Source organism: Mytilus edulis, chromosome 4 (assembly GCF_963676685.1).
Source record: "Mytilus edulis chromosome 4, xbMytEdul2.2, whole genome shotgun sequence".
Lineage (NCBI taxonomy): Eukaryota > Metazoa > Mollusca > Bivalvia > Mytilida > Mytilidae > Mytilus > Mytilus edulis.
The window spans coordinates 20,650,927-20,667,707 of record NC_092347.1 but is presented as its reverse complement, the minus strand read 5'-3'; the positions used below and the strand labels follow the sequence as shown (position 1 = coordinate 20,667,707).

The 16,781-nt window shown below is 32.1% G+C and overlaps 2 protein-coding genes across 3 annotated transcripts in view; one reads left to right on the top strand and one right to left on the bottom strand.

Annotated features, from left to right (window-relative positions):
* LOC139519181 (uncharacterized) overlaps positions 1–4,385 on the top strand; it is a 61,572-nt gene extending 57,187 nt beyond the window's left edge. For both annotated transcript variants that reach the window (XR_011663535.1, XM_071311045.1), the window contains 3 exons: positions 2,618–2,716; positions 3,290–3,439; positions 3,952–4,385. Coding sequence is in view for 1 of the 2 variants with exons in the window: in XM_071311045.1 (XP_071167146.1) it covers positions 2,618–2,716; positions 3,290–3,439; positions 3,952–4,016 (314 nt within the window). In the remaining variant the exon portion in view is untranslated. The remainder of the gene's footprint in view (positions 1–2,617; positions 2,717–3,289; positions 3,440–3,951) is intronic.
* A 5,318-nt stretch (positions 4,386–9,703) lies between these two features.
* The window catches only part of LOC139519180 (semaphorin-2A-like), a 33,206-nt gene continuing 26,128 nt past the window's right edge, over positions 9,704–16,781 (bottom strand). The window contains exons 19-22 of the mRNA XM_071311044.1: positions 16,608–16,654; positions 14,687–14,813; positions 11,653–11,715; positions 9,704–10,164 (exon numbers count right to left, since the gene is read on the bottom strand). Coding sequence (XP_071167145.1) covers positions 10,121–10,164; positions 11,653–11,715; positions 14,687–14,813; positions 16,608–16,654 — 281 coding nt within the window. The 3' untranslated portion in view covers positions 9,704–10,120. The remainder of the gene's footprint in view (positions 10,165–11,652; positions 11,716–14,686; positions 14,814–16,607; positions 16,655–16,781) is intronic.

Below are 16,781 nucleotides of genomic sequence, written 5' to 3'. Positions count from 1 at the left end.
AGAAAAACCTTAAATGATCGTCGATTTATCCAAAAGTTTTGAAGTTACACATAGGAAGTAGTGCTTATTAAGAATCCTTGTGTAGTTCATTATGAATTGTGCTTTTAGCTAAGATGTCAAAGAACAATTGTATGAAATATTTAATCGCCGAAAATCTCTTAAGAGAAGTAGTTTAGATTTCCCAAATGGAAAAAGTCGTAGGAATATTGTTTGTCATCAATACGTAGTATAACTACGTCAGTAGTCTATTATATAATAAGTTCAACTGTTCATGCTGTTGGCGGCAATTTCAAATTAGAAAAAGAAATTTTCATAGCTTTTCAATTTGGAGGCAGGTGTGCAAATTAGCGGTGGTCCGAGGTCCGCGACCTTCCACTTGTGCAAGCGGAATTTCGACTAGGATAGTTGGTTTCTAGCTACGCCCGACGAAGTCACCTTCCACTTGAAAGAAAATAAGAAATTACTTCTTTACTTTGCAAACCTTCCATGCAAGTCACCAAAGTCTCCAATCAAACGAGCTAAAAACTTATTTTTATCATTATTATTCATGACAGCGATGTTCATTTTGTTCAACCGCTAGCTTTATACAGAAAATCGCCGACAAATATTGTAAAAATTCGAGTAAAATCGTATCTGATTGACAAAAACAACATTGTAAACACATAACAATGGCGGCCGTGAAGAAAAAATATTACAATATCGGATCCGATTCCGGAAGCGGATAAGGATAATTGCGGGTTTGGCGATCAATTACAATTCAATTACAAAATAAATCAAAGCAGGTGAAAAAATAAATCTATGCAGGTAAATGAATATAAACACTAGAATTGTAAAACAAAAGATATATGTAAAAGAAAGAAAAAGCAGAAAAATATTTTATACAGAAACTCAAAGTTACTTTTTGACAAATTTTAATTTAAAAATCCAATACAGCGTGCCAGCTGGGAACAGTATATCTAACAATATACATTTTCATGGTCACAGTCTAAATTTTCTTTATCAGTGATAAATGATAATAATGCATGTGAGATGCTTTTAAAGTGTAAACATATAACTGCAATTTCGAAGGGTCAATTAAAGTAGCTGAAAGTTTCGTTCTTTATTTTCACAAATAATGCAACTATATTATATATACCTAAATGTAAGTAAATCATATGATATATAGGTGGCATTCTTTGGGCCACTCTACCCCCTTCTGTTTGATATCTTGGAAACGGTCGAGCTCCCCACCCCTAAACCATATGAGGGGCAGATCCAGGATTTTAGGTTAGATGAGGCGCAAACTTAAATTTTCGCCCAGCAGAGCGAGGCTACACAAAATTGGAGGTAAAATTATCGGAATATTCTTTATTAAGCTGAGAACAACCCATGCTTGCAAATTTTAGGGGGGTGCAAGCCCGTAACACCCCCCCCCCCCGCCTGAATCCGCCCCTGCATATATTCAAGTATAGGACAATATAATAAATAAAATGAAATATAGGGGGGGTCCCTGGAGCTACCCCACCCCCTCCTGTTTGAGAACTTGGAAACGGTGGAGATCCACACCCATTAACCATATATAGTCATGTTTGTGACAATATGAAAAATCAAATGAAATATAGGAAGAGTCACTGGGGGTCACCCCACCCTTCCTGTTTTAGAATTTAAAAATGGTCCAGATCCCCACCCCTAAACCATATATATTCATGTATGGGACAATATAACAAATCAGATGAAATATAGGGGGAGTCCCTTGGGTCACCCCACCCCCTCCTGTTTGGGAATTTGAAACCCGTTGAGATCGACACCCCTTAACCATATATTTATGTACGGGACAATATAACAATTCAAATGAAAGATAGGGGGAGTCCCTGAGGTCACCCTACCCCCAGTGGCGGATCCAGAAGTGGGGGCCCGCTGACTGACCTAGGAGTCACGTTTCAGTGATTCCCTATATAAGCAACCAATTTTTTTCTCCAAAAAATGGGGGGCGGGCCCCCTGCCACCCTAAATCCTCTGCCTACCCCTACCTGTTTGAGAACTTGAAAACCGTTGACATCCCCACCCCTAAATTATATATATTCATATGTATGGGACAAAATAACAAATCATTTACATTTACTATGGGCAGGTCAGTCAGACCTCACCTTTGATCCCTGTTGTAGTGAACATTTGTCTGATTCGTGTCTCGTACCTTTCGTACTATAGAACACAAACTCAGTTTTTTTCTAGGGAAACCAGTCCATTTATACTATTACATGTTAATACTAAGTCAACTTGAACTTTTAGCAGTCAAATAAAACCAAGGTTAACTACCAAGTAGAACAACTGCAATCATTGGGAACTTGTACCACTGCAGACTCACCATAAAAAAATATACATTGATATATGCATTGCTTTTGAAACCTTGATAACATATAAATTATTTGCCTTAATAAATAAATCATAAGATCAACATGAATGTTTAATGTTGAGGCAACATTGCCACAGTTTTCATAATTACGGTTGCCTTGGTTTTTGGTTAACTGCCTTCAGCGCTTACAGTGCTTTGATTTTTTTTTGTATGTGTTCAAATTTTGTTTCAGATTACGTTATATTAGTGACTAACTTAAAAAAATTCATTCATATATTTATATAGAACAAAAGAATGAAGACACAACCAAGTCGACAGAAAAATGCAATACCAAATTAATATGTTACAATGATTCAGGAAATGACCATGGCCAGGAAGAACAGGGTAAGACTTACATTTGAAAACAAATATTATAATTGGTTCGTTGTTGTCATTATAGTAAGATTTTTTATCGCGCAGATAATTCCGAGCACAATTTTGTGAACCTTTTATTTTTATGATTCATTATTATTCGTTGGATACCAATTTTCGTGGGTACAGGTGAACCACTAATTCAAATGTTTAACGGATAATATATTTTTGATTTGCTTTGCATATAGAGATTTGCAAAACCACAAAATCAAATATCCACGAATATACAAGGAATCCGCGAAAACTGGTACCCACGAACACAGTACATGTATCATCAAAATCCAAAGATAACGAAAACAGGACAAGAACGGCAGATGCAATTTGAAATGATGGACTACTAAAGTCCATGGAACTTTTGGTAAACATTTACAACAATTGAATATAAGATAGGAACGAACGTTTTAATATGTCATTTTGGCAAATATGTTTTCTGACAATTGAAGGTACTGCATTTGCAAATTATACTTAAAAATATGTTAAGTGATATTGTGCAATTGTATCAAAAACTTGACAAAATGATTTTTTTTTATATTTATTTAAACAAAGTAAAACTCTTGGACATGAATAGGGAACCAAGTTGTTCTGCCCAAATTAGCAAATCTGGTGATGAAAACAGTGAACATAAGGGAACAGCCGAGGAAAAAGACGAAAATGATCTTAGCAAAACAACAACAAGCCGAGAAAATTATATAAGTGGTGAGTTCAGAACGTCACATATAAGGTAGAAATATTTACGTTTCATTTTTGTTATAAAAGACTGTAAACTATGCCCATTATGCGTACATTGTAAAAAGAATACATATAATTCTGGAAAGATATTGTAGATTGTCAATGTGTTGTGAGACAAGAAGGGTCTGCGTTCATAGGTGGTAGATGATTAGAAGGTTCTAGAAACATTGTTACATTGTTTATAGTTAAATTATGTGTATGTAGTAAATATCTATTCGTGTTTAAGATTTTGTTTCACATGAATTTTGCAAAACATTACATGTTTCTTATGAAATATGCCATAGATTTATCAGTTTAATGCTTTATGATTTATTTATTCATTGCAAAAAGTAAACTTTCAAAAATACTGATTTTTATGAATATCACATCTAAAACTGATGGCATGTCTGTTTACTACTTGTTCTATAACTTTCTCAACGTTTATAAAATTATTGTAATTTGTCCAATATTGATGTAAAATTCTTTTATCTTTAAAACAGACCAGTTGAATGAAACCATTGGCCAAGAAGTAGTCAATCAATCTTACAGTTCTGAAAAGATGTAAAATACCAAAGCCGCTTTCTCGCTGAAGTAGAAAAAAGTCATGCTAATAATTCAACTGGTCCTAATAATTAACACTTTGACAACATTCCAGAATATACAGAACACCGATTTCGACAAGATATTAACAGCATAGAAGTAAACCACGTGTGATAATGAACGGTTTCAAAATAAATTTAAACCGACTAATCATAATAATCATAATAATTAGTCAAAACAAAAAGGCATGCAGAAATGAAAACAAACTTACACCTTACAAGTAGTTTGTCCAGATATTTTTAAACAAAATTTTTATGATACATGTATTGTTACTGGCTTGTCTGCAATAGAAAGCTATTTCAAAATTTATGCAATAAACGAAGGTCTAAACAAATGGATTTTCTATTTGTATCCTCTTTTTTTTTTTTTTTTTTTATCTTTCTGTACATGCCACTTCGTAGCTTATACTATATATGACTTACAATTGTAAGTAGATGCAGTATATATGTAAATGAAACAGAAATTTATGTACGCAATGAATGGGATTGTTTGATAGATGCTTTTTCGTGCTTCTTTGTTAAATATTTTGTTTTTGTTTTGTTCTAATCAGGATTGTTACACGGTGATGACTTCTGTACCCATATTTTGACAGTTTTACCTATTATGTCTGTTTTGTTCACGTATCGTTGTAAACATAATGAAACTTGATGCGACTGTCATACAAGGGAGAGGTTTAGCGCTATAAAACCAGGATTAATCCTCCACTTTCAACATTTGAAAACGCCTGTACCAAGTCAGGAATATGACAGTTGTTGTCCATTCGTTTTATATGTTTTATCATTTGATTTTGAAATTTGATTAGGGACACTCTGTTTTGAATTTTCCTTGGAGAGCATTTTATGTGACTGATAAAACTAATCAGACAAGAAAACATCATTACGTCGTCAACAACAGACATGATGTGTACAACAATTGTGAATAAACTGGACGAGGACTAAAGAAGATCTCTCGACATTTAAGTGTATTATCATAAATTCTTAAGATCGTTCCTTACACAAATTTTGTATAGAAAGAGAAAGAAATGCCCGATATGTATCAGTAAAACGACAATAACCAATGCAACAAATGACATCATAACATATGGTAGGTGTCTACATATTATGTGCTCTATCTGTTTTGCAAATGATAAAATATGGAACGCCACAGCTGCATTATGATAACAATAACCATATCATTAAGGGTAGAGATACTTGTATATCATGAAGAAAATGTTCAATACTATAACGACATTTGCCTATAATACTCTGTCAATTTGCTATATCACTAAGATACATTTATATACTATTACGGCATTTGACTATAATACTTTGATGCAATATGGAGTTAGCTTTTCACAGTATTCTGTCATTTCACTTTGTTATGAAGATAATATGTCATACTATGAAGACATCTTGATATAACATGGAGCTACATTTTCATATTGATTTTATCATTTTAATAAACTATTATGTGATATTGATACGTCATAAAGATACATTGCACACTATAAAGACATTTTAATATAACAGTCAACAACTTTTTCATACTACTTTGTCACCTCAGTATATTATAACAATACATTTGTATATTATACAATCATCTCGATATAACATAGAACAATTTTGTCATACTATTATGTCATATAGCTATCTTATAAAGACTAATTTTAATATCAAGCTAACAATTCGTATATCACGAGGTGTCATCTATATACCAGTAGACTATTTCATTACGCTATAAGACCATTGCGCCATACTATAAGACATTTTTTTCATACCATAAGACAAATCAATTAATAGCGGCGAAAATTTCGCGCGAAATTCATCAGCAACATCGATTGTAAAATTTAAAAAAGACCGTGAGAGAAATTGTTTTGTGGAACCTAGGAAATCGCCCAAAAGATGAATGAATTTATCGACTTTAGCGATGCAGAGTTGAAAAGACACAAAAGGCGACACATTCAGTAATAATATAATAAATTCTTTATTCAAAGAGGGTAAACTCAAGTCAGGAATTTCGTGACCACAAAGTACTTATAACTTTTACTAATTTCTTCCATAGATATAATAAAAGATTTGGTTTTGATATTTGGTTGTACATTTAGAAAACTTATTTCAAACGGGATAGCACATCTCCATTTTTACGGTCGTTGTTTTTTTACCGTGCCTGGAAATTTAGAAACGATTCTGGATCGATCCTTTAAATACTAATTAATAAACTTACGCTAAAAGGTTACCAATTCAAAATTGTAATTAGATCATTAAATATTGTTTTTTATTGGTATTAATATTGATTTTGTTATCAGTAAATTAAAAGCAAACTAAATATTTTATTATGTTATATACATATACACATTCATGGATCTTCAATCTGTCGATACCTGTATCAAGGTCATGTTTTCTCTGACTGTGTATGACGTCGTCTTTACACCGGCTAAATTTATTGGATGTTGGATGTTTACTTATTGATTATTTACATGCAAGATTTCTTTTTTTATTAGTTGTTAGTGACTTTGAACTAGCTGCCAGTAACTGCGAGTACTCTCAGATCTGTTCTTAGCGTCTTTTTGTTGTTGGGATGTACAAGTACCCGGCCACGTCCACTTGTATTTGTAGTATTTGTATTTCTTCAATTCATCTAATGAGTAAAGACTTTTTCAACTGATTTTTATAATTTCGGTCTTATATTTTACTGTTATACCACTGTCCAAGGTTAGGGGAAGGTTGAGATCCCGCTAACATGTTTAACCCTGTCCCCGTACCCATTACAATTTAGCTGTATATTTTAATATTAGTATTAACAAAAAATTGAGAGCCATATTGGCATATGTTTAAAATGATAGTATTGTTAAAATCATAATGATCTGTAGAATGAAGTTAACAAATCAATGCTGAAAGTTGATAAATCTTTACTTTTCTATTTATTTTACGAATTTGTCTAGCGTTTCATAGACATCTCGGGTCAAAAAGGGAGACGTACATTTTAATTTTAATACTTAATTGATAGGGTGCCGCTGGGATTCCGATGCTCTACCCTTTTCGTTAATTAAGATTCTTAAAATGCATTTCAAAATTTGCGTCAAAATTCGCATATGCGAAATTGACTCTTTTCCATTTTGGTTTGGTTTCATGAGGTGTATTGAAAAATTGACTACCAAGGTGACAAGAGGGAAAACTTGTGGACAGAAACACAGCCATGAACACACTAATTTTTGGCTATGAAAAAATACCTGGCTTTTTATTTTACAAGAAATGAGATTTATTTTTTAATCTTATATATTTCTGATATTTTTGCCTACCTCTTTTGTTGTTCCGGTGGCTGTTACACTTTTTCTTATGTTAATGCATTTCTGCTGTCACCAGAAATTTGTTTAATAATCAACTTGAAATGATACTTATCATACACGTGTAAGTGCAGTTGAGCAGGGAGAGCATGTCTGCTATGTGTAGGAAAAATGCGACTTTGCAGACTGTTTTTTGTGCACTTGACACATATAAATTCCAACTCAGCATGTATGCCTTGTAAGAAACATGCTCATATTCAAACCACCATAACTTACTCCTGATCCGATATGAATGTAAGATTTGTTACTGGAACTTAAACACTAGCTCATCATTTTCATTCTCTTTTTTCAATTAAAAATCCAGTCTTAAACTTAAAATTCAACGGGATATAGTATATATATTTCGCATAGATGTTTAATATTATATATTTGATTAATTTTTATTTTGTTTCGTTTATTTCGGTTTCTTTCGTTTTTTTCTATTTCAGTTCACACATGTTGGTGTGGGGATTACCGTTCGGTTTGGGTACGTAAATCAAAGATTTACACCTGAACGCTTCATTTTTGAAAAAACTTCAAATAATAAAAAATCGAAACATAAATGCTTCCGGGTGCGGGAGTTTCTTGCTGCATTGAAAACCATTTAGTGGCCGTCGGCTGTTGCCTGCTATCTGGTAGGGTTGTTGTCTCTTTAACACATTCCCCATTTCTTTTCTCAATTCTATTTCAGTTTGAAAAGGTCACATTTTTTCAGCTAAATAATATGTGAATAGGTAGATTATATCAGAAGTATATATGATATGACACAAAAAAGTTGCTATTACTTGTTATATAAAATGCCCGGTATTTTTTTTTCACAGCCGAAAGTCTGCATGGCTGTATTTATATCCACAAGTAGTCCGTCTTCAACACTTTTGTAGTCATTTTTTTTAACACACCAGATGAAATCAAACCAAAATGTAAAAAGGTTACACTTTCACATACGCAAATGTTTTGTCTTTCGTGTCGCCCTAAGTCTTTTCAACTCCGAATCGCTGTGGACAAACAGTGGCGGATCCAGAACTTTTTGTAAGGGGGCCATTTGACTGAGCTTAAGAGGGGCCGCTCCAGTCAAGCTTCAGTGATTCCCTATATAAGCAAAAAAAATGGCAAATGCAACATTAGAGTCGATAAATTCCTTCATCTTGAAAGCGATTCCATAAGGTCCAGAAAACGATTTCCTTCAATATCTTTTTTTTATTATTACAAACGCTGTTGCTGATGAATTTCGTGGGAAATTTTTGCCGCTATTTATAGATTTGTCTTATTGGATGATGAAATGGTCTTATGCCCGATACTGGTATGGTGCAATGATCTTATAGCGTTATGAAATAGTCTACTGGTATATAGATGACACCTCGTGATATAAGAATTGTTACCTTGATATTAAAATTGTCTTTATAAGATAGTAACATGACATAATAGTATGAAAAGATTGTTCCATGTTATATCGAATTGATTGTATAATATACAAATGTATTGTTATAATATACTGAGCTCACAAAGTAGTATGGAAAAGTTGTTTAATGTTATATTAAAATGTCTTTATAGTGTGAAATGTGTCTTTATAGTGTGAAATGTGTCTTTATAGTGTGAAATGTATCTTTATTGCGTAGCAATATCAAATAATAGTTTATTAAGATGACAAATCAAAATGAAAATGTAGCTCCATGTTATATCAAGGTGTCTTCATAGTATGAAATAAAATTTTCATAATATATTGAAATTACTGAATAATATGAAAAGCTAATTCCATATTGCATCAAAGTGTCTTTATAGTATATAAATTTATCTAAGTGATATAGCAAATTGACAGAGTATTATAGTCAAATGCCGTTATAGTATATTAATGTATCTTAGTGATAAAGCAAATTGACAGAGTATTATAGTCAAATGCCGTTATAGTATATAAATGTATCTTAGTGATAAAGCAAATTGACAGAGTATTATAGTCAAATGCCGTTATAGTTTTGAACACTTTCTTCATGATAAATCTATACCCTTCATGATAGGGTTATTGTTATCACAAGGCAGTTGAGGCGTTCCATAATAAAACATGAAGATATAATTAAGACAGTTAATAAATAACTAGGCGTATGATATCAAGAAAAAACTGAGATCATAGCCTTTGTATTTGTTATTGACGAATACCTAAATAACATTTAGTTACTTATACATTTTCGGATTTCAAATGTTTGCCGTTGAGCGTTCCTGGTGAAGGTTAATCCAGAAAAGCGCTTCGGACGCAAGAAATTATTAAACGTGTTGTTTTCCATTTTTTAACACACTGAAGAAAGGACAGTATATCTCAGCATTCGGTGAAATATATAATCGAAACAGAAATAAATATATTCTTGACATATAAGCACTTTATTTTCTATAGTACAATCTATTTTATAAATGGTGTGTTGATTATCTCCTTGTATGAAAATTAAAACAACTGAATAAGACCACTCGATCTGTTTTTCTATTTTGAATCTTTTTTCAGTCAAACGAAAGTTTGTTAATTAAACAATTATTATTAAAAATAATACATCTTTTTATTTGTTTACCATCATCATGTTCCATCAGTCAATGCAACTAACCATATAATAATACGTAGTGGTATTTTCTTAATCTATATCTATGTACATATTGCCTAATCTATTCATTGAAACTCAGCTCTCAGCATAAATTCATTCAAATGCAATAGTAGATTTTCTACTGTTTACCATGCAAGTATATGAACAAATCATATTAGATATACACAGATGTACAAGTATGGTGGTTCAAAAAGAAGTTGTTGTGCTGTTTTCGTTTGCATAAGCAGAATCTACAAAATTCAAAAAGTACAGAATCATTACAGAAATTTCATTTATCAGTCAATATCAGTCCGGGTACATCATAATTAATTTATTTCAAAACTGAAATTACATACATAAATCTACAGCAATGTGTGTTTGGCTAACAAGCGTTTGGAGAATAACCAAAACGGCATGTATGTAGAAAAATTAGTTGTAAAATTTCATTCTAGTTTTGTAAAAAGTTTATTCTATATAATTCAATAGCATTGACCGGTATTAATTATATACGACTCTCTTTCAATTCCTTCAAGCACTTTTACTTTTTTTTTAAAATTATTATGTTATCTTGTTCCCCACAGGAACTTATTCTTTTGTTTTTGCAATAGCACTGTAAAAAGAGATGGTGAAAATGAAGACATTTGTAAAGATGTGAATTGACGAATAAGAAAGTGTATGAGTTACATGAATATATATATTTAACAAATTCCAGAAAACATTAATAAAGCGGGAAATTTTGTTAAAAGAGGAACGACAGATATCAGAAAGACAGTCAAACTCATGTTAAGTTGTATAAAGTTTCAAAAATATAAACAAAGATACCATGTTTCATATAATGGTTAAACAAATGAATCCTGGTTCGATTCCCGTTCCGGGATGAAAATTTCAGGGACTGAATTTTCGGCTCTCACTTGACACCATTTGGGAGTATGGTCTAGAGGAAACGATGATAGTCCGTCGGAAGGGGACGATAAATGGCTGACCCGTGTTAAAGGAGGCCATATCTCTTGCACGTAAAAGACACCCTTCGATAAAGAGTAGACTTATGCCGCTACAAGGCAGCACCCGCAAAGTGGAAAGGGATCAATAAAAGTTGCAAAACTTGTTTCCCAATCCACTATTAATAAATATGTTTAAACTTAAAACTAAACTAACAAATGAATAAATTTGTAAAACAAACCCCGAAGGACGGCTGTTTATATCAATAAAAAGGATAACATATACAACATGTTTTGCAACAATATATAAAAGCAAGAACCATGTTTGATTTGTTTTCGAAAGAGTCGTGTGCTGGTGATCATAGTCTGATGTAGTATCAAATATGATATCACGAATTATTCATCCAGCCGAAGGTTTGTGCATTCTAAGGATCATTTCTGAATAACTTGTTTATATCTGATTTCATCTGAATGACCAGAAATATGGCCAGCTTATATTTGCTTTGGCAATACAAATCCATTTTCAAAGAGTGAACTTTAAAAACAAATATTGCTTAATATGCAGTTATCAAAACTACTGCATTTTTTCATTTGGTCTATGTTTTATTATTTTTTTTTAAATTACATAAATGCGTGTGAATTAAATAAGTACAGAAACAGCAACTTACGCAAACTGATGTTGAAAATGTCATTATACTAATTTTGAAACCATTAAGATGAACTAGGATGTGGGCGAAAATTTACTTGAGTAAATGTTAAGCAAAGTAATCTACTTACTATATACCAGTTTTACTGACTTACTTGTTGATCCATTGACTCCATTTTTGATTTTCTTTGATTTTTTCTTCATGTGTTTTCTATTATCTGTTATGCAAACGAAGTAAATGATTGGAAACAAAGCAACATTCAGAAATATTGACATTATTGCATGTTTTATATGAAACATTCAAATGATTTTGGTATATACACTTTTTGGCCGGGACATAATTAATTAAATTATATATTAAACAACAGTGGGTTTTGGGCATAAAGTAATAAGGAAATAAAAATTACGATACTTTGATACTTTAAGTCGGAGAATATTCAATTCAATTACTTCTTTCCCTTTTATCGGAGAGTGGTGGCCATCTATTAAGAATGATCTCATCCACTTCTACTTGTATTTTTGTCCATCTGATGAGTTAAGCCTTTTTTAACTGATTTTAATAGTTCGTTTTTATGTTTTCTTTTATAACACTGTCCCAAGTTAGGGGGAGGGTTGAGATTCCGCTAACATGTTTAAACCCCCCTCATTATTTATGTATGTGCCTGTCCCAAGTCAGGAGCCTGTAATTCAGTGGTAGTCGTTGTTCATGTGTTACATATTTGTTTTTCGTTCATTTTTTTTTATATAAATAAGACCGTTAGTTTTCTCGTTTGAATTGTTTTACATTGTCTTATCGGGGCCTTTTTTGCTAACTATGCGGTATGGGCTTTGCTCATTGTTGAAGGCCGTACGGTGACCTATAGTTTTTAATGTCTGTGTCATTTTGGTCTTTTGTGGATAGTTGTCTCATCGGCAATCATACCACATCTTCTTTTTATATCATGGTGGTTTAATGATGGTATGACAACTATTATAGGTTTAACAAACACGCATTTGAAGTATACTCGATGACGGGACACTTAGTAGTAACGTCTGGTGTACGTGTTTTTATCCAATTGGAAACAACTTTAATTGTTTGCAGACATTATACAGATATCTGTCAAGAATCAAACAACGTCGCAATCTGCTTTGTAGCTGGTTTTCTGTCGCTGACTTACTTTCAAATGTGAGCCTTTCAAAACAAGTCTATAGGAAATACTAAATATCTCATCATATATTGATTTTATCTAAACATGCTAAATGATAACTATTATGGTCCGATAAGAACCAACCTTAATGACAACGGTCTAACATCAGACCCAATAATGCTTTTTCTTTTAGTTTTGGTTTCCAATTTTAATCATTGTATTATACGACATTTGATACAAAAAAACTTTCCACCTAACGAATGTTTAATGAACATTGCCATGATTGGTTGATTATTATTAGTTACATGTATTTGTAACAGGTGATCTTGAGAACAAATGATTTTCTTTGTCATGGCTACAATTCGGTAACCGGTATGCCGGTATGTTTCACAAGTATCACAAAATGCTTTAATACAATATTAAGGTCATTTATGTGAGAAGTTTGAGGGTAAAGGAACTAATATATCATTCCTTTGCACCTGTGTTATCAGTTTTAAGGTTCTTGGATAGAGGTAGTACGAAATTGTAGTTTAGTTTCTACGATTGACCTTATTTCATGTGTAATGAATACACTAATTATTGAAACAGTTCCAAAGCCAAAGTTATACAATGTTATGTGCTTTGTCTTTGAGAATTTTCTCTTTTCATTGTTGATATACTAGTTTGTCTGTAAATTGATTTAGATTATAACAAGATTTTGACTGCTTTTCTTCTATTTTTGACATTTTTCTCATATGTCTGTTTGTTTTGCACTCACATAATTGTCAATATAATGGATCGTTTATTTAACTGTCATACAAGTGAGATGTTAAGCCTTCTGTAACATATTTAACACCAGGTTTAATCCGTCATTTTCTACATAAAGAAAAACATGTACCAATAAAGGCAACAGTAGTATACCCCTATTCGAAATTCATAAATCGATAGATAATAAACAAATCCGGATTGCAAACTAAAACTGAGGGAAACATATCAAATATAAGAGAACTACGACACAACAGAAACACAACACCGAAATGTAACACACACAGAAACGAACTATAATGTAAAAATGGCAATTTTCCTGACTTGGTACAGGGCATTTTATGAAAAAATGGTGGGTTGAACCTGGTTTTGTGGCATGCCAAACCTCCCGCTGTAATGACAATGTTAATTATAGCATTACAATGACAACATTACACGACAGGGCTACCATAAATAAATGTGAGAACATATATGACAGAGAAACAAACGAATGATAGCCATAAAAAGTAACAGGTTAAAATAAAATGTTATACGCCAGACGCGCGCCACGTCCACACAAAACTATGCTCAGATGTAAAAAGTTGAAGCCATAACAACTACAAAGTTGAAGATCGCCAAGGACCCAAAGTTCCAAAAAAAATGTGAGGCTAGGGTAATCCACCTGGGACAAAAATATCAATATTATCAAAAATAATACATAGTTTTGCAAACAGTAAATTTTATAAAATGACTATATAATAGATATACATGATTAAACTAATGTGGTGACTGGCTATAGAATAAAAACAAATACATTACAAAATCTCAGCCGTGTAAGTCAAAGTCATTGCAACGCCTAAAGTGACGTCACATTTGACCAAGTAAGGAATATGACAGTTGTTTTTCATTCGTTTGATGTGTTCGAGCTTTTGATTTTCCAATTTGTATTTAATTGGCATTCAGTATTTTTGTTATTAAACTTTTTGATCGTTACTGTTTACAATTCCTATCCTAAATCATATGTCAACGTGTTATTCTATTCATATGAATATAAGTAATTTTCTCTTACAATTCAAGTTCAAACAAAACCTTTTTTAATAGGGATGTACGTGTATTTCAAAAATATAGAAGCATTCAGATTTGATTTTCTAATTTAATCATTAGGTGCAATTTCCTTTTTATTTAGATGATATTAATCATGTTTTGAAGAACAAATTACAGGTTTATAACTCTAGAAAATGTGCACCTAGGTTGTTTACCATAAAAATATATTTTTCCATTTGACTTACGGAAGTAAATTTGAATTATGATATAAAAAAAGGTAAATAAGATAACTTACGTTGCATACACATTTTGATTTTATCACACTTTGTAATGCATTCACTACACAGAATTTCTTCTAGTTGAAAAACACGATTTGTTTCTTCGTTGTCATAGATTTTGATTTGTACAGAATTATTTGATTTCTACAATTATAATGGAATATCATATAAGTACATGTACCTAGTATTATATTGGTCAATTATTCTGAATCGTCATCTGAAAGAAGTCTACCTTACCTGTTTAAAAACCTATCGCAAGCTTAAGATTGTATTGCGTAGTGATGTCCGTCCGTTGATATATATCTATCAGAGTTCGATAACAGTGTTCGCGGATAGGACAGTAAAGAGTTGGTCCTATTTGATATTTATGTTTACCCAATTATTTCAAACTGTGTTTTCAAGTTGTATTTCGAATATCTACTTCTTTCTTGCCATTTAAAAACTAAAGAAGTGATTTAAAAATTCGATAGCTTAACCGTAAAATTTCTTGTAGGTATATAATAGCTTATATATTATTAGTTGTTTGCATGCTACGGGTTATGTTCTTCTCATAGTTTATTATGGTATGATAATAAACCAATAACAATAGGGATTGTGCTTGAATTTCATATGATGATGACATAATCTCTCAATTAGTTTAAACTGAGTTTTACTGTGAGCATTGCTGTGTAATTGTTTAATCTAAATTGGCTAGAGGATAGGGGTAAGGTTTAAATCACACTAAACATGTTTTATCCCGCTACATTTATGCGCTTGTCCCAATCCAGGAGCCTATGGATTTTATAGTCTTGTATGTTTTGTTCAATTTTAGTTCATTCTTATGTTTAGGAGTATAGTATGAATTCCATTTTCAGTGAACTATTGCACATGTTTGTTTAGGGACCAGCTGAAGTTCACCTCCGAATGCGGGATTTTTTCACTGTGCTGAAGGCCCATTTGTGGTCTTCAGCTGCTTTTTTACTCTTTGGTCGGGTTATTGTCCCTTTGACACAGTACCCATCACCATAAATAACCTACCGGTTTGGATTTGGTCAATGTCATGTTCATGACCAAGTGTAATATAAAATGCAAGCCATATTTTAAGATGTTGTTTGATGGGTCGTGTGTTTATGTATATACTATGTCTTTCCCTAATTTATTATAACTGCATTATGTTTTAATCCAAATCTCTTATATATCTCTATATTACAAACAAATAACAAAGTTGCATGAGATTTAAGAAGGTAGGAAAATCCAAATGTATGAAAACACCTAGACAACACCACGGCCAATTGAGCAGTATAACAGACATTTGAAACACATGCCAAAAAAAAAAAAAAAGAAACATTGAAAATTAATATACATTGCATCGGAATTATTTCCGACATAAAGGGCCTTTAAAACATTGCAAACAGATTAGACAAATCTAATTTATGTTATCTTTATATCACAAAGGGTTAGTAGAACAACCTTTGTTTGTTTACTGAATTGTTTTACAAACAGTTTAATCGTAATTTCATTGGAGATTTTCAATTTTTGATATCTGGAGCTGTAAAATTGGTACTGTTAAAGAAATGTTATAAAATGCACTTAAACAATTATTTTTTATTGAGAAAGGCGTTTAGCAACTTATTGTTATTTAGAATAAACACGAATATCTAGTCATCAATTTTTTTTCGAGCTTTTATATACATATAATCTTGGCAATTACAACTATGTAAGGATGTATTATCATCTCTTAGCTATGCACTGAAGGCGTACCGAAATATGTTACAGAAAAACTGCATGTGTTAAATCTAGATATCTAGAAACCGCTGCATGTTTTGGTTCATAGCCAAAACTGTTTTCCCCCCGTAAGGATACACTTGAGAAATAGAGCATATTTTGAAAATAGGTTCTTTTAGTTATAACAGATTTTTTATTGAACCCTGTTATTAGTGTAACCAATGCCATAGTTACCTCCTCGTCTTCATTTTGAAAAACACTCTGTCCATTTGAAGGTTTTGCTAAAAAAACATAATGTTAACAAGTTCATTAAATTGTCACAATAAAACAAATTAAAATTGAGAATGGAAATGAGGAATGTGTCAAAGAGACAACAACCCGACCAAATAAAAAACAACAGCAGAGGGT